Source organism: Medicago sativa, chromosome 2, assembly GCF_051527215.1.
Source record: "Medicago sativa cultivar Bolivia chromosome 2, Bolivia_mono, whole genome shotgun sequence".
In the NCBI taxonomy this organism is placed as follows: Eukaryota; Viridiplantae; Streptophyta; class Magnoliopsida; order Fabales; family Fabaceae; genus Medicago; species Medicago sativa.
Genome location: NC_140750.1, coordinates 77,093,255 through 77,117,865, shown reverse-complemented (window position 1 = coordinate 77,117,865; position 24,611 = coordinate 77,093,255). Strand labels below are relative to the sequence as shown.

Here is a 24,611-nt window from a genome sequence, read left to right as displayed (position 1 = left end):
AAATTTTAGAACGTTTTCCTCTTAAAGTCTTAGGTTTGATTCCCCTAAATACCAATATTGATGGGGTAGTTTATGTTGTATCACGGGGTATTATTTTGTTGTGTGCTTGGTAGTTCTTCGATTTTCATTAGGTTTTCTTTGAAATGGCACACCTGTTGCATGCAGTGTGTGTTTATGTGTGGTGCCTCTAGTGTGAGTTTTCTATGTTTCTTTATTGGTGCATATGCATAACCATATTTTGTTTGTTTGTTGGTGCTATTTCGGTGGTGTTTATTTCGTTCATTAGCTAATCAAGATAACCACGATCTGGTAGATGTTAAGTGAGGACCAAGTTGATCTATACTTAAAAAAACCTAAGTAAAAGAACATAAATTATTTTTTTGATGTAGACGCATAAAAAAATTAGTTAGATAGTGATTTTACTATCAAATAATGTGTAAGAAATGGACCCAATATTAGGCATTGCAATGGGTCGGGGTGGGGACGGGTTTTACATTCCTTGTCCCATACCCGATTCACATATACTTACCCGTTACCCTACCCATGCCTAAGAGGGATGAGAAATTGAATCTCATCCCCGTCCCCAACATGTACGGGTATCCCCGCCCCACCCCATTCTCGTCCCCACATTGAATATTTTTTTTAAATATAAAATAGAAGTTTTATTGCAACCCTAGAGAAATGTTGTAATGCATTATCCAGCAATATGCTCACTTTAACATTTGTTAGACCGATTGATTTAGTTGTTCCTTCCTTTAATATCAATGGTACACGGAAATTATCAAACAAAATAACATGGCATATCAACATAAAGTAATTTTCTGCATTCGGAACATGTTTGGGTATGGGTTCAGGGTGGGTACCTATATACCTGTTACTCGTCCCATACTCATGTTTCGAAATCGGGGAAAACCCAAACTCATACTCAAACCCAGTCAAAACGGGAAAACCCTTCAAATTAGGTCTGGTTCGGACGAGTAACCACAAGTATGGGTTTTGTTGTCATGCCTACCCAATATCATAGATAAATCGACAACAAGAATAGGTACTAAATTAACCAAAACCAAATTAGGGTTTTGTTATTTGAACGTGAAAATATAAACATGGTGTGTGCCACTTGGTTGTATAGATTTATTTATTTATATGTCTTTCTTCTTCTTTTTTTTGGCAAAAACAAAACAATATTCATTCATTCAAATTGATAGAGTAAATCGTATACAACATAGGTTCAAAACATAAAGGGGTAAATTTGTGAATAAACTCACATCGCCTAAGTTAATAGCATACAACGGCAAAAACCTACAAATAATATGATAAAATCTAAGTGGTCGGAATACTCATGCTTATGGATCTGTAATGTTGACGTCCAAATCATTGTTTGAATTTGTAATTGACTGAAACAGATCTTTCAATATGAACCAAATGAACACCGCAACAATACATGAAAACTTACAGGGGCTAAACCCAAAAGTGACCTATATTACAGGGGCTAAAAGCACTGTTTACCCCCATTTTTTTATATATAGCTTTTGGAGTTGCAAATTTGCGGCATTCATGGAAGAAGCATCAGTTTTGGCCTTCATTTACATTCACTTCACATGGTATTACGTTGCTTCAATAGTTATAAACTTTATATTTGATTGCTCTAATACTTAGAAGTTAAAGCATCACTATTACTCATGTTGTGAATTCCAGACTCAAAATCACACCAATACAAACTATGATGTGTGGAGCAAGTATCAATGGCAACCAACAACCAAAAGTTAACCATAAGCAATAACAACAATCTAGACCTAATCTAGAAACCAAGTGCATAACAAAACCACAATCCAACCAAAAGGATAAACAAAATAAAGAGAGTAAAGAAAAAGATAACAACACCAAGAAATGTTCACCCAGTTCGGTCCAACTTGACCTACTCTGGGGGAGAGATTGATCTCTCCAATCCACTATCAATGGGTTCTTACAAAGAGATACAAATGGGTTACAAGAAATTAGCTTCAACAAGCTCACAAAGAACAACCCTAATTTCTACCCATTTTTTCCCAATCTCACCAATGAACAAGACACTCATGAATTTTCACTCTCCCAAGGTGTTTACAATTGTTTCTCAACTCTAGAATCTAACCCCCAAAAGAGAAACAACCCTTAGCTTTGATTTCCTAAGGATCTTCTCTTTTGGTTTCACAAGACTCACCCAAGTTGCTCACAAAAGACTCTCCACTCATGTGTTTCTCAACCCCATGAATCTTCCCCAAAAGGCACCAACCCTTTTCCAAGAGCCCCCTCTTTTGGTTCTCTAAGATTCACATCTTGAAGCTTTGAACCTCACCCAAAGACCCTCAACCTTTAGTATCTAAAACCCTAAAAGTTCCCTCCTTTGGTTTCCATGAGATTCACCAAGCTTACCCAACAAAATGGGTCAAAGAATGCCTAAAACGTGTTTCAGATCTGTCAAAATCGTGTCACGATTTCCCAAATCGTGACACGTTTGGTGCGTACGACCCAAGGTACGACCAACCTTATCCTGAAAACTTGCCCAGCAAGCCAAAAATCGTGTCACGGTTCCCCCAAAATCGTGTCACATTTTGCCACCCTGCAAAACATACTCACGGCATAAGAAAATCGTGACACGTTTGCTAAATCGTGTCACGATTCCTCAGAAACACAAAGACTCAATTTTGAGTCATATACCACATTCTCCACCATGACTTCAAATTGATGATGATGCCACTTTAACCATCAACCACCAATCTTCCTCTTCTTTTCCCTTTGCATCCAACTACACCAAGTAGATCCACAAGATTTCACCTTTACCTCTTCAAACCTCGGAATGCATTCCGCCCTCTTGAAGTTCCTTGCATCCAACTACACTAGGATTTTAGGTAGTTCCACAAGTCTCCACCATAACCTCTTCGACCCCCGGAGTGATCAAATCCTTCCTCACGAAGATTCACTTGCCTCCAATTACCATTGGCCTTTTCCGGTAATTCCACAAGCCATGCCAAACATTCTTCAACCCCCGGAATGCCTTCCGTCCTCTTGAAGAATTCACATGCTCACAACTAGAGCATAGCACCCAAGGCCTCCATAGTCGTACCATTCCCGGTGTCATCGACTCCACCTCAAGTTGAGCTTTCTCTACCTCAACTTCCAAATGCGTACTCACATTATACTTCCACCTTGCCACTCCACCTCAAAGGTTGATCGCGAGTATTCTTCACACCGCCTCTCCAGGCTAAACTTACCCATTGAGAACACACACATCACCGCCATGACACTGCCATCATGACCTCCTCTCTTCACACTTTACCTTCTTCGATTGTGCTAGGATGACCGGCTTCAAAACCTCAACCTTCAATGCTTCCATACACTTCCATTGAACCATGCTTGCTTCCATCTCCAAGATGTAACCTTTGGTACCCATGGTGCACACTTGACAAACTTCTCCCCTTGCCCCACGGTGGGCGCCAATTGTTGTGAATTCTGGACTCAAAATCACACCAATACAAACTATGATATGTGGAGCAAGTATCAATGGCAACCAACAACCAAAAGTTAACCATAAGCAATAACAACAATCTAGACCTAATCTAGAAACCAAGTGCATAACAAAACCACAATCCAACCAAAAGGATAAACAAGATAAAGAGAGTAAAGAAAAAGATAACAACACCAAGAAATGTTCACCCAGTTCGGTCCAACTTGACCTACTCTAGGGGAGAGATTGATCTCTCCAATCCACTATCAATGAGTTCTTACAAAGAGATACAAATGGGTTACAAGAAATTAGCTTCAACAAGCTCACAAAGAACAACCCTAATTTCTACCCATTTTTTCCCAATCTCACCAATGAACAAGACACTCATGAATTTTCACTCTCCCAAGGTGTTTACAATTGTTTCCCAACTCTAGAATCTAACCCCTAAAAGAGAAACAACCCTTAGCTTTGATTTCCTAAGGATCTTCTCTTTTGGTTTCACAAGACTCACCCAAGTTGCTCACAAAAGACTCTCCACTCATGTGTTTCTCAACTCAACTTCTTGTATAGTGAACTATACAAATTAGAATTATGGATCAAAAGATTGGATGCCAAAGTATGAACTATAGCATGATGTACATTACAACACTCAACTTCTTGTATAGTGAACTATACAAATTAGAATTATGGATCAAAAGATTGGATGCCAAAGTATGAACTATAGCATGATGTACATTACAACAATCAAATCAAACTGCACTAAAATGACTACACTCCTATTCGTTAGGATACAACAAAAATGGCACTCTAAAACGGTTAATATTTCATTCAACACAACAACAAAAAATTCAATCATAGCTCAGTTATGGAACTAATGATGATAAACAAGACTATGCATCGTTCCATATATTCTTCGATACGACTTAGCTAAGAGCGATGAGCTAGCAGTATCAAACTATATATGATATACTTCTAATTCAATGAATTCAAACCTTGATTAACCTACAAAGATTTCCCAAGTTTATATATATAATTATACCTAGTATAATTAGGATTCATGCACTTGATTTCTTCCCTGGTTGGGGTACCTAAAACCTGCAGGTGAACCACATGAAAATTCCGAATTAACTAAACTGAAAATAGCACAAAACAAAACAAAAATATGAAAGGTCACTTAAAACTGATATGTTCAAGCTAGTAGCAAGGTAAACATCACTATTGTTATACTATTGTTTAAAACATATCTTACCTTGATAATTTCCACAAGTTGGTCTACTCCACTATCACAGGAAACAGTGGCTGATAAGAACAGAAATTCATCATTAGTTTTGACATACATGAATTCTAAATGTAACTTGACCAAGCATACACAAAGAAGCTAGTTACCTGGCCAAGCAAAAGTTCACCAAGTACGCAACCAGCTGACCAGATGTCAATGACTGTGGTGTACTCAGTTGCACCGAATATAGGCTCAGGAGCTCTATAGTACCTAGAACAGATGTAAGATATGTTTGGTTCACATTTAACCTGTAAAACTGCCCTATGTAGGGTTGACAGTGAACTTTTTTTGGTGGTGGCCGGGAATCGAACCCCGGACCTTGCATATTTTATGCATTGTCCCAACCAACTGAGCTAAGCTCACGAGGACAAAGTTGACAGTGAACTGAACAAACTCGAAAGTAGTTCATGAATTTTGCTAATTAACTTGTTAAATATGTTTCATGAACCAAATGAGTCAAACTATTGAGCCGAACCGAATTGTTCAAGAGCTTGAATTCAAGCTCATAAAAAGGTTCATGATGAACTCAGGTCGAATTTTAAGCTAAAATCAATTTATATCGAGTCGCTTCAAACTAAACCAATTCGACTCATTTTCAACCCTAGCCACATTTTCAAATCGCACAAAATCAGAACACCTAATTTTGTTCTGTCCTAAGCAACACATAGAACATGTAAATTGAACAGAAAAATGCAACTATATAAATGAGGGAAAGGGTAGAGAACACAACACCTGAAGCTCAGAGAGTTCTTCCAAATATTCAGGTGGGCAAATGTCAGGCCTAGTGGACGATCCTTGACCTAACTTCACAAAAGTTGGTCCCAAATTTGTGAATATGGTCTTCAATTCAGTACCACGTGCCTTTTTATTCTTATCAAGTGTCCCATTCTTTTGCTCTAAAAACAGTTTCAACCCAAATGAACCCAAAGCACTCACAATTTCAACAGCCCTTTGTACAACCTAAACCATAACCAATAAAACCAAAATCAGGGTCGAATCAATCCTCAAAAACCCAATCTACATTGCATGCATACAAGTATTATGCTGAATACTGATAACAGTATGAATTCAAGTTTGAGTTAAGGTACAAATTTGACAACAAATTTCAACAACAATATTTGGACGGTCAGTGCAATTTAAATACGTGGTTGATTACGTTCAATAGACGGTTAATGAATATAACAGGATGTCACAATTCATCAACCATCGACCTGATTGTAATTAACCACATCATGAATGTCATTAGTTACGATATTTAGGTGTTTAAACATATGTGCATGATATCCGATTATCCGTTAACCAACCAAACTGTGTTCAAATATACATAACTTTTCGGTGTTCAAATACATATGATATACATTAAACTATGAATTGTGTTCAAACATACACATAAAAAATTGTAGTCAATAAGGTTCCTAATCATGATTGACTGCGTTTAATGGATGATTAATAAAAAAGAACACTTTGTTATATACATTAACAAATTTAAACTTCTTGTTAAAATTGTGTATCAAAATAATTCATTTCTTAGTCAAACCACATGTATGAACTAGTACTATTCAAAAAGTGCCTACAAGTACCAAATAAAGTACATAATAATCATAGCATTTTTACTTTAAAACATAATTTTGCATAATATTTATCATAAAATATCCAACCAGTAGAGCTGTCAAAATAGACCACTTTAGCCCGTTTTGACAGCTCTACCAATTAGTGAATCAAGTACTACTCAAGAAAGAACTTTCAAAAAGGGTATTCAAAAAACAGTAAAAGTAAAAGACTCCTTCTTTTCCTACCCTATTGATTTCTCACGCGCCCTATTTTGTTTGTATTATATAACTCAAACCGCATAAAAACCTCCAAAACACGTTAAAACATTTCCGATTTTAAAATCTGTGCGCAAGAAACTCATAAGGCGAAAAAAGTAATGGTCAAAGTAAAAACCTTGATGCGTTGGGACCCATATTTAGAAGCCAACAATTCAGGACCATACAGAGTAGCATTAATAGCACGTGTCATAGCTCTAGCCTCAGCTTGAATATCATCAGCACGGTTCAATGGAAGTGTAAGAACACGGTTTGTTCCATTTCTAACCAAAAGTACGATGTTACTTGTAGGTGTTGTTTCTTCCACCACAGCAGCAAGAATTTTGAGACGTTTGAGGTAGGTTTTGCCTCTGAAACGACGTCGTTGGATAGGAATTGAACTGGGAATTGAACCACGAGTCCATGATGAATAACATGGTTGTGTTGTTGCAACTGTAGTCATTGCTATGTTGTGTGTGCTAAATGTAACTTACTTTATTGCAAAAATTTAAAATATTTGTTCAACTAAAGAGGGAGAAATTTTTTTTTTTCTTTTTTGAAGTTATAGATTTTTGGTATCCTCTAAATATATTCGTGGTTGCAAGCAAACAGAGCTTTTGCGTATACTCGTGGGCATGTCAACGCCAATGACCACTTATATATATATATATATATGGGTTTGCTAGGATACACCCACTAGTTTTTATTAAGGTGTGTTTTAGCAAAGATATAACTAAAAAGTTGTTAAATACACATTAAGGTGAATGTTGCTAAAACACACCTTCTAAAAAATAAATGGGTGTACGTTAGCAACTCCTATAGGCATTTGCTAGGATACACCCACTTATTTTTTAGAAGGTGTGTTTTAGCAAGTTATAACTAAAAAGTAGTTAAATACACCCTAAGGTGTAGCTTGCTAAAACACTCCCACATAAAAACTAGTGGGTGTGTTCTAGCAAATCCCATATATATATATATATATATATATATATATATATATATATATATATATATATATATATATATATATATATATATATATATATATATATATAGGTTTTGCTAGAAGACACATTTTATGAAGGTGTCTTTTAGCAAGTTATCCTATTGACGTTTGTTAAAAGACACCAACTAATTTTTATGAAGGTGTCTTTTAGCAAAGTTATAACTAAAAAGTGGATATCACACCTTGAGGTGTGGCTTGCTAAAAGACACATCTAAAGGGTGTCTTCTAGCAAAACCATATATATATTAATGTGAAAAAAATTGAACAAATATTTTATGTTTGTGAAACGAGTAGCCAGATAATCTATAGACGTATTAAAATTTTAAAATAATCGTTGATTGTGCAATGCATTAGTCAAAATAGTAATTAACGTTAAAAAACTTCGTTAATATTGTCATATCAGTTTTTCAATATATACTTATTTATCATCATATCAATCTTTATAAATATTTACTTATATCAATATACGTATGAAAAAAGTTATTGTCCGTGTTTGAAGGACAATTTTAACATCAGAAACTATTTTGATTAACATAGCGTACAATTAAAGACTATTTTAGAATTTTCATACATTGAGAGATTATTGTTTCCGCAAGTTATATATTCAATGAGAAAAATGATTATTTACCCAAAAAGTTTATATAAATTAGGTATCGTGGCTCATCTCGATCAGGACAAACTTCAAGATTTTAAAAATACTTACAAAAATATTTATATACCACTCACAAAAGAGATCTTCATTGATAACTATAGTTAAATCTACAACATCATGCATAAGTCAACTACTTATCAATTGAGATTATTTTCATTGTCATTTTTTGTTATATATTAAGTTGAGGAAATATTAACTTACTTTGTGGATAACCTTTGTATAATACAATTTTTTTTTAGAACCGTGTAATACAAGTTATAGCACTTGATAATTTATTATTGATAATAGATTTTACAAATTCAACCATTAAATTAAAAAAATTATTGAATAGATCAATTTAATTTTTTTTATAAAACTTCGAAAATTATAGCTATGTAATCTATTGTCGGAATTTAATTTTATTTTTAAAGAGTTTATTATACTTTAATTGAAGTGGTTAAATGAATTATCAAATAATTTAAAATTTTATAAAAAATTTGTTAGAGTTGATTTACTCAATAAAAAAATAACTACATCGTTTGATCACTATTATAACAAAAAAAATATATCAAAATTTATTGAAGAACTAATGTATCTTTTTTTAAGAAAATAATTAATATATTTTATCTACGTTATAAATTAAATACATCAATTATTCAAGTATGTTAGTTACTAAAGGAAGAATTTCAAAATATTGTTTTGGCCTCGATGATTCAGGGGTTTTGTATCTTATAAAAATGAAGAAGCATTAATTAAATAAATAAACATAGTTTTGGATAAATACAATTACTTGTCCTCAACCTTAGCCAACTTGGCAAGTTACGCACGATTGAACCACTCATATGCATACAAAATATTTTCAAAGTCTTTCCTTTTCACTTGCTTTGTCTTTATGATTTTGTATTCTTGTTTATTTTCATCCAATTTATTGGAGCATTAAAAAATCTATGTTACATCATTTGTTTCTACTTTGAGATAATATGAATCTCTAACCTTTGGTAGGGAAAGTTATAGTGACTTTAGCTAAAAATTGAAGAAAATAAGTGATTATGATGTATAAAATGGATGAAAAAAGAAGTGAGAAACGGCAAATCAAAAGAGATAGAGAGAGGTAGAGAAGTGAATGATGGAGATCCAAATTCAAAAATATTAAGTAATAATTTGAAATAGTAAGGGAACCTTACAACAAATTTTAATGCATGGAGCCTTTTTTATATGTTTTTGTTGTTGGTAGGCTTAAAACAGAGGCTATATTAGACCTATAAAAGAGATGCCTCATATGTCTAATATCTTGATATTTTAGATTAAGATACAATGCTCAATTCTATTAGTATGATTACTCTTAATTTAATACAATGATCATCGAACCATCCTCATGACCAAAAATTTGTGGTGTCAAGATGCTGAAAAGTATGATGATGAGAAACCATGTAAATTTCCTTTTAGTACATGTGGTGGTCACTCTTGTGTAGTATGGGACTCACGAAGTCAGTTCTTAGTTTTGGTGAGGATTTATGGTAAAGGTTTTAAATATTTGGGGATGTAATTGGTAGTGACGTATTCCACATGGATCAATGGATAGCTCTCATTTGTGTCGTTGTATAAAATGGACTAAATATCCTAACAAGTGTTCTTTTCCAAATGAAGAGAAACTTTCATCATAAGAAAAACCACAGATATTTTAAATCCAATATTTTTTTAATGACATATTTATTGCTTAAGTGTGTGTATATATACCAGTGAGAGTTGGGTCTAGATTAAGGGACTAAACTCCGTCAATGTGGGGATTGAGATGAGTAGAAACTAACATTTAATATCTAACACAAATGGAATTACTTGTAGTGGAGGAAGAAGAAACTATGAGAAAACAATAAAAAATATAGGTCAAATACATCCCCGGATCCTTTAAGTTTCATGTTTGTTTCATATAGATCCTTTAAGTTTCTAAGGTTTCAGATAGGTCCTTTAAGTTTGAAGTTTGTTTCGGATAGGTCATTTAAGTTTCTAAGGTTTCAGATAGGTCCTTTAAATTTCGAGTTTGTTTCAGATAGGCCCTTTCTATCAACCTCTGTTAAGCCAAAGTTGATTTGATAGAAATGACTTATCTGAAACAAACTCGAAACTTAAAGGACCTATCTGAAATCTTAGAAACTTAAAGGACCTATCTGAAACAAACTCGAAACTTAAATGACCTATCTAAAACCTTAGAAACTTAAAGGACCTATCTGAAACAAACGTGAAACTTAAAAGACCCACGGAGGTATTTGACCAAAAATGTATTAAATAAGTTTGACATAAATGAGACAACAGAATCTTATATTTGATCTCTTACTTTATATAGAAGCTTTTTACCCAAATAGGTATGCTAATTCTAATTTTAGATTCAAATAAGTTCATAGTCCTTGTAACCAAAAAAAAAAAAAAAAAAAGGTTCATAGTCGGGTTTGTGACGTAGATTTACTTGATCTATTTGTTTTATTTTATCCATATTTATTCTAAGGTTCTTTGCGGAAGCATATTGTTCAATTTGAAAGGTTAGGTGGATTTTCAATACAATTTTGGAAGGTGTTTCATCTTATTTGGTTAACGGTGGTGTGGGTGATTTGGAAGGAGAGAAATAAGCTTATTTTTCATATAAAAATAAATAAAAAAAAATAAAAAAGAGGAGCAGTGAAAAAGTAAAGCTTCATTCTTACCGGTGGTTGAAATCGAAACATGTCATGTTTGACTTTGATTATCAATTATGGAGGCTTAACCCAACTTCCTGTTTGTCACCTGTTGTTTAAGGTCTATTGCATGCAATGGCTACGTTGCAGTCATTATTGTGATTCTTATGCGCATGCCAATTTGATGTACAATGTACCAAACCAATAAGGATAAAGAAGCAAGTTATACATTACACAACAGTAAATTATTCATCATCAGTCTACATAGAATAGAACTGGATGCAACCATAAATATTTTGGCAGATCCGTTACTCTATAAACCATGCACATTATCATCTATCTGAAATCTTACATATTTTGTAAGTTTTCTGACCAATCTTACATTCGATACCTTTGAATTTACAGGTAAAAATACACTTCTTCGATGATTTCCCAGAAACACATTTCTTGATTTCGTCATCCACAGTTTTCTTCAAGGAATCGGCAGTGTCGCCCAATGACCATGCTAACGAAATGTGAGGACGTGGATCCTGTACAGAATACTTCAGGTTTAAATTAAAATATCTGATAGCAATGATGATAGAAGATATTAAGGAAGATGAAAGCTACCTAGAAAGAATGCATTTCCGGAAGCACCGAACATTTTTTTGCTTTTTTTTTTTTTTTTAAATATTCAATCTATTTTTTAAATGAATTTTCAGAAAGTTCCATAATGTATTCTCTAAGTGAAAATAGAAACAAATAACACCAGAATTATACCAGGCCCTAATAAACTGCTGATTTTCAAAAACAGTTTGGCCATTCAGTGTTCTTCAAAGCCCAAGTCGTGGTTTACAAACACTGACCTCGTAAAATTCAGGAAGGTTATGAAGTTTGTAAATTGCATTGACTGCTTCAATTTGCTTCCTTATCTGAAATCAATTGAAAAGAAACACACATTTAATGTGGCAACAAAAAGAGAGTACTAATTCACAAGACTAAAAAAGCAGATATTAATCAGAGTCGAGAGAAAATGAAAGAAAAGTTAGAGAGATATAAACAAGTCTTGGAATCACTTGACTTTCACTTAAGAGTATAATATAATAAATAAAATGCAAGTTTAGCGGGAGATACACAAAGCTTAGCTTAGAGTTGAAAATTGAAAAACACACCATATCACAAGTCTTGTGTTTCAAGTACCTTAGATTCATCAAATAAAATGACGTGGAGATATATGATGATATAAGCTTTAGGATTCAAGAAAACAATACTACTTAATCTTAAAGGAAAATTATACCACACAACTATAAAACATGCAATTATGAAATAAATGTTGGGCAGTAAAGGGCTAAAATTAGAAGTAAGCTACCATAGCAAAGATGAGAATATTATGATAGACGAGAGATTACTCAAGAAAAGATTACCGAAACTTCATTTGCAATAGAAAAGATGATAGAATTTTGTGCAAGGTTGTTTAGACATACATGCAGAAGACTCGACAAAGGGTTAGACATGACGGAGGATGTCCCAAGAAACAGATCTACAAGACCAAGGAAAACTATATGCCAAACTATTAGCAGAGGTATAGACTATAGAGTTCAGTTCAAAGGTCTATCATAGGATTTAACTCAGGCTAGGGAATCATGGCATTATTTATTCCACATATTCTGAATATCTCTATTCTCCTATTCTTTGCAAGTGTCTGTAAGGTCAAAATAAGAGTGAGTGACGCCCTCGAAATTCCAAAGCATATAGTAACAGATTTCATCTTGGAGGCTTCTAAAAAAACCAACATTTGAACCTTGGTTAATTCAATGTTGTCCTGGAACACTAATGATGAATTACAAATATAATAAGCATTGTATAAACATCCATGTTCAGCTTCCAAACACAACTTCTCCAAACTTCTCACAATTCCATTACCAATAATCCGATTTCAATTACCCGATACTTTATAATAAGGACTGGACGGTAAGAGGAGAAGATAAAAAATTGAATATATTATCTGAATTGAATGAAGAATCAAGAACACTTAGGTCAGAAATAACAGAATTCTTATAGTGTCAAGAGACACCTGTTTGATTCTGATTCCGTTAAGTTTTAAAAAAATAAAAAGCTGAAAACTTGTCTGTTTAACATATTTTGTAAAACTGTTTCTTATTTTCTTGTTTTAAAACTTAAAAGTCAAAACAGATAGTAGCTGTTTTAAAAACTAAAAAAATGAAAAACACAATCAATTTCTCTATTCTCATATCCTTTTCAATTCCCCTCCCCACCCTTTTATTCTTACTGACGAACTTCAAACAACTGTTACAATTATGCAGAGTTCTGATCCCCTGTTTCCTTCCTATTACTACTACCATACGCTCTCCTACTAGGAAGTCTCAGCCCCCTATTACTTTACCATCAACAATATTATATATCAGCAGTTCTATTAAAAAAAAGGCAAAATATGAATATTGGTCCACTCGCGACACACATTAAGCATCAATCAATCAATCAATACAGTATAAAAATCCAACTTGCATATGTACTAACACAATAAATATAGAGGCATAAAAATTGGAAAAGAAACAGTTATGAATCATACCTCTACAAGCCCACCGTGAACAACCTCGACTGAGAGGAAGGTGCGTGTGCGATCATCATTAACAAAAACCTCCCATTTGTCAAAGTCGATCCAGTATCTGCTCAAAATGACAAGTTAAAGGCAACAATCAGGTAAACGGGTTGACAAAAAATATGCCGTTCAATTTTTCAAAACAAGAATAAAAACTTACAGGGGTTGCGTCTGAAGCTTCTGCTTTAGCATTGTGACCACTGAGTCAATCTGATGTACTCGTATTGGAACAGTTCTTCCCAAACTTATGTGAAACTCCCTTCCTAGTAAAAGTTGTTCAAGCTTCTCGTCATTTTTACAGAGGACGTTAAGTGGGACATCAACATCAACGGCACAAAGACTTGGATGCAGAGATGATATTTTCTTCAAGAAAGCGGCTACTTCTTTTTTCGATGAAGATGAAATATTAACTGAAACAGAACAATTGCAGTCTGAGTCCAAAGTCACTGCACCTTAAAGCAGGAACACTTTTGAACAAATTTTATAGCATTGTCAAGTCTACTCAAGCATTATAAAGTAACATGGAAGTACAGGTATGACATCAAACATTAAATAGTCTTGCAAACACTGGCTAAACATGACCTAAGCGTTCGACGGGATAAAACCTTTTGAATCAATTAGCTTTAAGCATATCACATTGAAAATCAACAAATTCATTACATGTAAATCTTAAAAAGGTGTATATACAAATTCAAAGAATAACAAATTATGCATTTCTAGATCCTGTAGGTGATCAGACCATCCGACCGAGTTTTCCTGGGCTCAATGGAGCTTGAGGAATCAATTGAGATAGGTTTGAATAGATTTAGATTGCACAAAGAAATGATTGAATGAAATCAAACCCCAACCAACTTTGAAATTTGACTCCAGGGTATTGCTTTAAATGATTTGATGCACTTACCATCTCTAACAGTCTCGGTTCCAACTAACTCTAACCAACTAACTAACTCTAAATTCCTCAACTAACAGTCCGAGTTTTTCAATTATTGTTTTGAAAGAACTTAACTCTGTAAATTGATTTTGTTAAAGTTGACTTTGAAGTGAAGTGATTTGTGTCTAATAACTGTTTGTACTCTTGAGAAATTTTGATGCAAGACTTGGTGACTTTTCAAAACTTAGTGACCAAGGTCTCAAGGCAAAAGTAATTCTACTTCAGAACACCCAAACATTTCAAAACAATTATTAATCAAGTTTGTGGTTCAAAATACCTATTTGCCTCACAAATGTGGATCAAAACATGCAATAACAGTCCAAACAGGAAAGTATAACTTCAAAGAACAATTGCAGGCCAATTTGAGATCACCTTAACCTGGTTACAAATGATGATTAAACATTCATGTTGCAGAGAAAGAAAGAATGGCTGATAAACAAGAAAATCAAGTAGCGTATAAAGCATAAAGTTGTCAGATCATATATATTTAAGACAAATGTGATGGTTAATTTCCCAGGTAAATCTAAATGCATGCCATAATCATATGCAATGCTTAGACAAATAATGCATGTAAAATTAAATTAAATCTCTAAAATACCATAACCACTGTATGACAAAACAGAAAAGTGTTTTCCAACACTAAGATAATGTTAACTTACTTGGTATGTATACATGTAAGGCATAGTTACCATCAACATGAGGGAAGCTCCTAACTTTAGTTGTCTGGCTTATCTGAATATCTTGAGGCCCTTCATCACAACAATGAACATTCATCATCAAAAGGCACTTATCATATGCAATTACCACATATAAATAAGAGTTCATTATTTATTTGATTGCCGATGGAAAGAACTTCAAACATACGAGTAAGAAAATCAGTTCTTATCAATGTTTTGATCATCATCATTCTGAAAAATACGAGGTTATTACAAAATCAAATAGCTGATCATCATCATTCTGAAAAATATGAGGTTAGTGCAAAATCAGAATATTATTACTTTCTAATTAATAACCTAAATTCTAAACCTATCCACAAGGAACATATTTTAATTATCTTTTACCCTTGTAAAGAGTAAGAAAATCAGCTTAAAACCCAGCATACCAAGAAAATTTGGAGGATGAAGGAGCGCAATAGGAGGTGGCGGCAAGGGCTGGACGCATGCTTTGTGAAGTGGTTCACGAATGTTTGTTGCCCGGGGTGGCAAGGGCTCACGTCTTTCTGCATAAGCTAAGGTTGGATTGGAAGGAGAAGATTCAGAATCTGAATCAGAAGATCCATCCCCATAACATTGCATTAATGCCTCCATTTTTCAGTCTGCACTACGAAACTTAGAAAGATCAGGACCAGAAACAGATAGTACTGAAAATTGAAAATAAATAACATTTACAATATCTCGTCAAACAAATAAACAATCAAAGAATGACTAAACTTTCAACAGTAATATGTATGCATACACGTGAGCATGTGCGATTGTATAGCTCAATTATCAGAACCCAAAACCAGACTTTTTGTATACCATTTTGTCCCGTTGTGTATCTATCTAATCATCATAATTTGTAACGAATCTGCGCCAGTTTAATGTAAAAAATAAATTCCAAACCAAATTTATCAGAAATGTCTTTAATTTTTTGACTTTGGGATCACAAATTCAAGACTTGGCATAGGCCTTCATTCTTTATACACACACAGACACGCGTCGTTATGGATATAACTTATAGTATGTTGATAAGCTGTTTTTAGTTTAAATTGAAAACTTTGACATTTTTAAAGAAAAATTACTTAATTTAAAATTCTTAAACAGCGCCCCGGCGGCACTAGTTAACAAGACTAACTTATGAAAACAACTTATAGCTTACATGAAAACGACTTGACTTTAATTTATCTTTTTCTATGTAAATAGGTCATGCATAAGCACTTCTATGAAAAGAGCTCATCTTAGAATCGCTTAATTAAACATCATTCTCACTAGAATCAAAATTTATATTAAACAAAAACTTGAAAAAGGATTTAAGGTTGTTGAAATTGCACATACAGTAGCAAAGAAAAGGAAGGCAGGTTCTGTGCTTCACTTCTCACGGTTTTTCTACGACTTACGACGGAGACGGTGCGGCAAGGCGATGGCGGATTGCAAGGTTTCAAGCAGGTCAAGCAAAGGGTCGGGGACACAGGTTTTTGTATGATTTAAGCTTTTTCTGTAAAAAAAAAAAAAAAAAGAAAGAAAATTTAAACATGTGTCAAGAGCTGAAACGCTCGATTCATCTAACGGTTCATTAGTCTTTGGCGCCAAGAGTTACATGATCCCGATCCGTTGAGAAAGGGAGGGGATTCCACTTCCGTAACATTAAGGCGGGCTATGTCATGTGGCATAGCCAATCAGAACGTGCCACGTGGCACATCTGATTTTAAAATTAAAAAAAAAAAACAAAAAAAGCCTGTAACATAGAGATAGAGAGAGAGAGAACAGCCATCCACCACCATAAGCTTCCTCCCTCACACATCACAAACCCATTATCAGATGAAACTTTGGATTTCCAGAATCTGATGCAACGCCGCTCACAAGCACCCCGCCGTCACACTTACCTCCGAACAAGAGCCGCAAGATGTCTACTCCTCCGTCAAGCCTTTGCTTCGGCCACCTTCGAAAAGAGGAATTTGGTGCTGAAGGAAAATAGTGTTGCTCAATGGCGACACCGATGAAGACGCTATCAAAATATGTTAAACAGACAAGTTTTCAGCTTTTTATTTTTTTAAAACTTAACGGAATCAGAATCAAACAGGTGTCTCTTGACACTATAAGAATTCTGTTATTTCTGACCTAAGTGCTCTTGATTCTTCATTCAATTCAGATAATATATTCAATTTTTTATCTTCTCCTCTTACCGTCCAGTCCTTATTATAAAGTATCGGGTAATTGAAATCGGATTATTGGTAATGGAATTGTGAGAAGTTTGGAGAAGTTGTGTTTGGAAGCTGAACATGGATGTTTATACAATGCTTATTATATTTGTAATTCAGCATTAGTGTTCCAGGACAACATTGAATTAACCAAGGTTCAAATGTTGGTTTTTTTAGAAGCCTCCAAGATGAAATCTGTTACTATATGCTTTGGAATTTCGAGGGCGTCACTCACTCTTATTTTGACCTTACAGACACTTGCAAAGAATAGGAGAATAGAGATATTCAGAATATGTGGAATAAATAATGCCATGATTCCCTAGCCTGAGTTAAATCCTATGATAGACCTTTGAACTGAACTCTATAGTCTATACCTCTGCTAATAGTTTGGCATATAGTTTTCCTTGGTCTTGTAGATCTATTTCTTGGGACATCCTCCGTCATGTCTAACCCTTTGTCGAGTCTTCTGCATGTATGTCTAAACAACCTTGCACAAAATTCTATCATATTTTCCATTGCAAATGAAGTTTCAGTAATCTTTTCTTGAGTAATCTCTCGTCTATCATAATATTCTCATCTTTGCTATGGTAGCTTACTTCTAATTTTAGCCCTTTACTGCCCAACATTTATTTCATAATTGCATGTTTTATAGTTGTGTGGTATAATTTTCCTTTAAGATTAAGTAGTATTGTTTTCTTGAATCCTAAAGCTTATATCATCATATATCTCCACGTCATTTTATTTGATGAATCTAAGGTACTTGAAACACAAGACTTGTGATATGGTGTGTTTTTCAATTTTCAACTCTAAGCTAAGCTTTGTGTATCTCCCGCTAAACTTGCATTTTATTTATTATATTATACTCTTAAGTGAAAGTCAAGTGATTCCAAGACTTGTTTATATCTCTCTAACTTTTCTTTCATTTTCTCTCGACTCTGATTAATATCTGCTTTTTTAGTCTTGTGAATTAGTACTCTCTTTTTGTTGCCACATTAAATGTGTGTTTCTTTTCAATTGATTTCAGATAAGGAAGCAAATTGAAGCAGTCAATGCAATTTACAAACTTCATAACCTTCCTGAATTTTACGAGGTCAGTGTTTGTAAACCACGACTTGGGCTTTGAAGAACACTGAATGGCCAAACTGTTTTTGAAAATCAGCAATTTATTAGGGCCCTGGTATAATTCTGGTGTTATTTGTTTCTATTTTCACTCAGAGAATACATTATGGAACTTTCTGAAAATTCATTTAAAAAATAGATTGAATATATATGAGAAAACAAATGCCTACCAAAATTTCACAACTGTCCCTGTCACTAACTTTTTAACTGCACTGTATTTTCACTTTATCAAAGGGTAACATTGTAAAAAAATCTATTATACCCTGCCACTAACTTTTTAACTGCACTGTATTTTCACTTTATTTTCACTTTATCAAAGGGTAACATTGTAAAAAAATTTGAAATGGGAGAATCCTGAGTTTTTTTACCAATATCGGACTTCTAATACCCTTCTCCTAAACTCAATTTTAACTATAACACAAAGGGTAGACATGATATTTTGTAACAGAAAATCACCTTTCTGATTAAACACTGTTGATATAGTCTATTAACCATGGGTCTACCAACAATGCAAGCATTTATCCAACTTTTTACTATTCATAAATTTCAAATTTCAAAATTCATTCATTCACTTTATATTCCCTCTCTTACCTTCTTTCTAAAATAAACAGACTTCATTTCTCTCCTCTCTCCTTCTCATTTTCTCTGTCTCTTTCTCAATGTTATATCTATCTATTTCTTCTTCTTCACATTTTATTGTTTTATATTCTTATATTTTTTTATAATTAATTATTTCCTTTATGTTTGAGGTTTAGGGTGAAGAGAAGACGATGGTGAAAATAGTGAGCAGCTTGAAGCATTTTTCTTAAACTTCATCAAAATAACAAATTGTCATCAAGGTATACAAAATATAAATTTGTTCTTTTATTCTACTATGTCTACTTAAATAACACAGTTCTCATGTGAGGAGGAATGAAATAATCAACCAAAAGAAAGTAGATGAAGTTTATAGAATAAAATCAATGACAACAATTGTGTTATAAATGTTAAAAAAATAGTTTTTCTGCTCATTGTCCTTTATTGAAAGGTTTATGTTGGTTGTCTATCTTATTTGCTATAAAAATTCATGAACATATCAGAATATATACTACAATTTTTTTTATTACAAACATTATACAATTTTATTATAATAAATTTTATACTATTATTGTTAAATCATAAATGTCACTAATTTTTTAACTTAGAAAAAAACATAATCTCCTTGCATTTCCTTGCATTTGTCAAAAATTATTTTTTAATGTCTCTAATCAAGTAAATCTTACTCTAAATCATGTAAGAGAGTACCGACTGTACTGTCAAATTTACATTCAAGCATGTAAAAAAAAAAAAAAATACATTTCTGCATTAAAAAATTACACACAATTACTGTCAAATTTTTTTTATTGAAGATTAAGAGGATTAAATACCAAAATATAAAATCAATTACATGAATGAAGAACAGGAAAAAACACAACAGAATCGGATCTAACATAATCTTCTCATTGTTTTTGTTGCATGTATGATACAAATGAAGAAAAGAGAATGGAGCTTCAAATCGTTACAAAGGATAAAGAGAAACTGATGAAATAACTTCAATAGGATCTTCGATGAGGCTATTTTCCGATTGGTGGTTGACAACAAAGATGCACCGATTACCATTATTTTTTGTGGCTTCTGTAGAGGAAAATGAAAGGGAAGGAATTGTAGTTTTTATTTTGATGTGTGGTGGTCGGAGTTGGTCGGAAATGAAGAGAGTAGGTGGTGGTTAATTGATGAGAAATGTTGTGTTGAAAAAGAAAAAAACACACAGAGTGTGTTTGCCTGCGGCGGCTACTATCATACTTAATATAAATCTTGTGCAGTCTGATAAGCATATTTTGTTTGCCCTAATCCAGCCTTAACACCCAAAATGACTAATTTATCCTTGAATATCAACTATTTCCCTCTAAATTGTTTTCGTCATTGCATTTAAAAAGTTTGTCCCACCAACTAATTTCACACGTTTTTCAATTAGTATGGAGCCACTCAACAACACCACTAATTAATGAGTTGCGCTGCTCAATACACACCTCTCTGATTCAGTATCTTAAGTTTTTATTAATTAAGTATCTTAAGATTGAGTTCTGCATCATATAAGCATATACTCCATTGTGTCAATATACACGTGTTCTGCAATTTGGCTATATCCTAGAGTTGGTAGGTACATTTGTCAGTTGGGTAATCATGTTCAATTTTAAGGTTGGCTACTCATTAAGGTTGGTTGCTCAAGGTGATAAGAATACCAACTACTTCATTCACACTTCATGCATAATAATACAGCTACTTCATTTAATGGCCAAATGTAGAGCTCAATGTAAGTATGCTCAGATTTAAGGTTGTTTTGCCCGATGCACTTGCAATTATTGCAAGAATCCTTGAGCAGCCGATACCAACTACTCCATTTAATCCTTATGCAGAGTTTAAATGAGGCGTGCTAGCATTTTGGAGCTCAATGTGATCCTAATAATTTACTTGCTTCCATTCCAATAATCAATTTTCTCCCATGGACAAGTATATGTTGCCATGTCTAGAGTTACTAATTGGAATGACTTGAAGATATTGGTTCATGACGACGAAGGTGATGATACAAATGTAACATCAAATATGATATATAAAAAAATATTTCAAAATGTACTTTAGTTCGTTCCTATGACGGACTAATTTTGCATATCATTATTATTATTATTATTATTATTATTATTATTATTATTATTATTATTATTATTATTATTATTATTATTATTATTATTATTATTATTATTATTATTATGTTTTTTTGTATACTATTACTTTTGATTCAGACATAATGTGCTTGCTTTGTTGATATTCTAAAGTATGTCCAAGACGTATTCACTGTTCATCGACAGACATTATAACAAACCCGTGCGATAGCACGGGCAAAAGTCTAGTCGGAGAAAAGAAGAGGAAGTGTTGTTTTTAGGGTTTTATCCTTGAGTTGGGTTATTTGTGGGTTGACCCATTGAGCAAAGCCCAAATAGACTTTGGCAGACAATTTTATAATTTTTTTTAAATAATATATTTTACAATGAAATTAGATGTTTGATATAGATTAAAATTAATATAATCTTATTATTCCTCTCAAATAAATCAAAATATTTTTAATAACAATAATAATCTATAAAAAGGATCTCTCAAAAAAAAGTTGTGTACACTTTAATTTTCCCCTTTTTATAGATTTTTTTTAGAGATCCTTTTTTAGATTATTATTATTGTTAAATATTTTGACTTAACAAAAATTAGGAGAAAAGAATATTTTTATTAACAAATAATTTTATTAAAATGATCCTTAGAACCACTTATTTTCCCTATATACTAAGCAGAACATAAGTAGTAAACATGAAACTGAACCAAGTTAGGAGAAAAGAACCATTCCCATTGATTAACCCAAGTGACATTTTTATCATATACACAAGGGTAGAAGCTTCAACATGTATGGCTTTTATGGAAATATTAGCTATTTGGTCTTGTGTGTGATACAAAGAAAAAAACTACAACCAATTTTGTAATGAAGTGGGAACCAAAGTTAAAATACTTCAAATGTTAATAGAGTGAAGGATAAGGAACTAGCATCATAAATGATTGATTATCACATGAACTCGTAGTGGAGAAGGAAGAGGTGAAAATTAGTGAAATGAGGAACCAAGGATAATATAATATATGGATCAATTTGATTACAAACTTGAGTAATATACAGAAGAAAAATGATAAAGTATATGATCATTCCAATTGACCTCCATTATAAAGAAACATCAGCAGTGGGAAAACACAACAGTTTCAAGATGGAGAAACATTATGAGCCTTCCAATTGATTTCCAAAAGGTTGGGAATCAGAGACAAATATAAAAGGTTCAAGGCTAGGAAGCTAATAACTCCAACAATGTTTATCTAATTCATGAGTCAAGCTAACATATATAGGGGAATTCACTTTTTCTCATGCATGTCTCAACATTATTTCCTAAACAATTTCAGCCCATTAGTAAAATTAAGGGGGACACTAATAGTAATTATCAACTCATGCTCAGCTAATTATTGAATTAAACTAATTTAACATGAGAATTCCCATCACTATCTAATTTCATCATTCATACTAATCACAATATCTATTAATCTCACCTAAAATTTCAAGTTTAACTAATTAAATTCAAGCCTAAGAAAGGAAACCCACCTCAAAAGCAAATTTTCCACTTGATGCAGTTTGCCTAGAAACCTTTATGTCTTCTTCAAAGCTTCTTTGCTCCCTAACAAGTCCTCACTCCAGCTTATAACAACCCAACATCTATCTTCGATATAGAATTCTACATGCAAATAGCTTATTACTCAACTCAATTTGATTGAAAGGTGAATTTGGGTAAAAGGGGTTGGACGAAGATTGAGGGAAAAAGAGAGGAATTGAGTTTGTTCCAATTAACTTTGTTTCCTACTACTTTCAACTTGAAAGACTGAGGTTGGGTTCAACACATGCAAGCTTGAAGATTGACAAAAATGGAGGATTAGTGAGTGAGGGTTGGAGAGAGCTTCACGAGAGAGAAGGAAGATCTCAATTTTTCTTCCTCTTTTGTCTATTTCTTCCACTAATACAGCCACAGAAAAAAATTAAAAATTATGCCATTGCAACTCATCAGTTTATATTTTACTATTTTGCCATTAGATAGTTGTATTGACCACTTTATCCTTCACTTTGGTGGTATTGATCCAAAATTATTATTATTTTTGATCCAAATATTTGTTGGGCTTTAGATAATTCTAATTTATTCCTTCTCCACTAAAATTTAGAATTGGGTTGTTACATATTTGACCTTATTTGTTTTCCTAAAAGAAAGTAAACCTATTTGAAATATTATAAAATTAGTATATTCTAAATTATAAATTTGTATCATTTGTAATATAATGCAAACTATATATTAATAAGATGCTTGAATTACAACCCTTCTGTTAATAATTAAATATGCACTACACTTTAATCTATTTTAACAGAAATAAATTTTTTATGATATATCTGAATTATCGATCGGAGCACCCGATGAAAATGACGACTAGTAGCCGATCGGAGCACCCGATGAAAATGACGACTAGTAGCTTCGCCAGAGCGTCAGAACCAGAATTGAATCTCTCTATTTCTAACATTGTGTGTTAGAAGGTAAAGAGTTTTAGCAACTTGTTCCTCTACGGTTACCCTTTGTGTTGGTAGAAGACCACCCTCTTGTTGTAATATAGAGCATAAGTCCAAAAACGCCTTAGGACTCATTCTTATTATCTTCCGACCTTCACTAGTAGCAACTATATTCATTATCTTATTGCGTACTCTATCCTTCTCTAGAGTCAAACTACGATCAACTATCCTACTTTGAGAATGGATTTTAATCCTATAGTAACAAACTACAAGACATATGACATGAACAAGGGTCATTCGAAGTCTTGATCTCCATCTAATCAATTCCATAACTGTTTGACGAGCCATTTGATGATCCATTTAAACTGAATTTAAACTGAATCCAACACAAAATAATACATGTTTGTGAAACAAACAACATTTATTTATAATAATAGTGAAATCATAATAATAGTGATTATACAGTATCCATGATTATACAAAAAAATCATAATAATAGTGAAAAACATAAATCAACATTTATGTATAAGCATAAATCACCCTATGAAATCAAGATAAATCAAAGCAAATCCTAAAACAAAAAACATCTATTGAGTAGATATGATTCACTCTAAAAAAATCAAATAGCAAAACAGAAATCAAATTGTGAATCAAACACAAAAACATAAATCAAATTGTGAATCAAACAGCAAAACATAAATCAATTCATGAATGAAATAGCAAAAGGAAAAGAAATTGGAAAAGAATGGAAGAGAGTTTGAGATTGATACCAGAAGAAAGAGGATCGAGAGAGATGAAGGAAACTCCGTTGTTCAGCTTCCTTCTCCGCCGTTCACCGTCGTTCGCCGCCGTTCAGGTTGAGATCGCCATTCACGTCGCGGTCGGGAGAAGAGAGAGCGCGCACAGTTACAGTGAAATGAATGTTAGAATTAGATGAAATTAAGTTAGGGCTAAAATTGAAATTTTGAATTATTGTAAGGGTAAAATGGTCAATTTGTATCTTTAACCCTCCAAAATCCCCCAATTTGGGGGAACTCTAAAATTGGACA

General features: G+C 33.2%; 2 protein-coding genes across 17 annotated transcripts; both read right to left on the bottom strand.

Annotated features, from left to right (window-relative positions):
* Positions 1-1,148: 1,148 nt before the first annotated feature.
* On the bottom strand, positions 1,149-7,202 carry LOC146950933 (protein ACTIVITY OF BC1 COMPLEX KINASE 3, chloroplastic-like). Of its 2 annotated transcripts, none has more exons than XM_085746877.1 (5): positions 6,705-7,202; positions 5,493-5,720; positions 4,868-4,970; positions 4,731-4,780; positions 1,149-4,576 (listed from the first exon to the last, which is right to left on the bottom strand). In XM_085746877.1, the coding sequence occupies exons 1-3, from the start codon at positions 7,026-7,028 to the stop codon at positions 4,962-4,964; spliced, it is 561 nt and encodes a 186-aa protein (XP_085603003.1). In that variant the 5' UTR covers positions 7,029-7,202; the 3' UTR covers positions 1,149-4,576; positions 4,731-4,780; positions 4,868-4,961. The 2 variants fall into 2 exon arrangements, with proteins under 2 accessions (XP_085603003.1, XP_085603004.1); XM_085746878.1 differs by having other exon boundaries at positions 4,868-4,961; positions 6,705-7,168.
* A 3,871-nt stretch (positions 7,203-11,073) lies between these two features.
* Positions 11,074-24,484, bottom strand: LOC146950932 (uncharacterized). 15 transcript variants are annotated; one of them, XM_085746883.1, is made up of 8 exons: positions 22,618-23,036; positions 16,432-17,101; positions 15,501-15,718; positions 15,058-15,147; positions 13,628-13,877; positions 13,438-13,537; positions 11,714-11,779; positions 11,074-11,398 (listed from the first exon to the last, which is right to left on the bottom strand). In XM_085746883.1, the coding sequence occupies exons 3-8, from the start codon at positions 15,703-15,705 to the stop codon at positions 11,201-11,203; spliced, it is 909 nt and encodes a 302-aa protein (XP_085603009.1). In that variant the 5' UTR covers positions 15,706-15,718; positions 16,432-17,101; positions 22,618-23,036; the 3' UTR covers positions 11,074-11,200. The 15 variants fall into 15 exon arrangements, with proteins under 15 accessions (XP_085603009.1, XP_085603016.1, XP_085603015.1 ...); XM_085746890.1 differs by having other exon boundaries at positions 13,438-13,534; XM_085746889.1 differs by having other exon boundaries at positions 13,438-13,534; positions 15,501-15,713.
* Between the last annotated feature and the right edge of the window lie 127 nt (positions 24,485-24,611).

Bases quoted from the DNA above. Each gene is read 5' to 3' on its own strand.
- LOC146950933 (XM_085746877.1), bottom strand. From the start codon at position 7,028: ATGACTACAGTTGCAACAACACAACCATGTTATTCATCATGGACTCGT. The intron at 5,721-6,704 runs GTTTTTACTTTG...GTTATGGTTTAG, and splicing joins ATGGGTCCCAACGCATCAAG to GTTGTACAAAGGGCTGTTGA.
- LOC146950932 (XM_085746887.1), bottom strand. From the start codon at position 15,705: ATGGAGGCATTAATGCAATGTTATGGGGATGGATCTTCTGATTCAGAT. The intron at 11,780-13,437 runs GTATGATTCATA...AATTGATTTCAG, and splicing joins TTCACGGTGGGCTTGTAGAG to ATAAGGAAGCAAATTGAAGC. The intron at 11,399-11,713 runs GTCAGTGTTTGT...TATTCTGTACAG, and splicing joins ACCTTCCTGAATTTTACGAG to GATCCACGTCCTCACATTTC.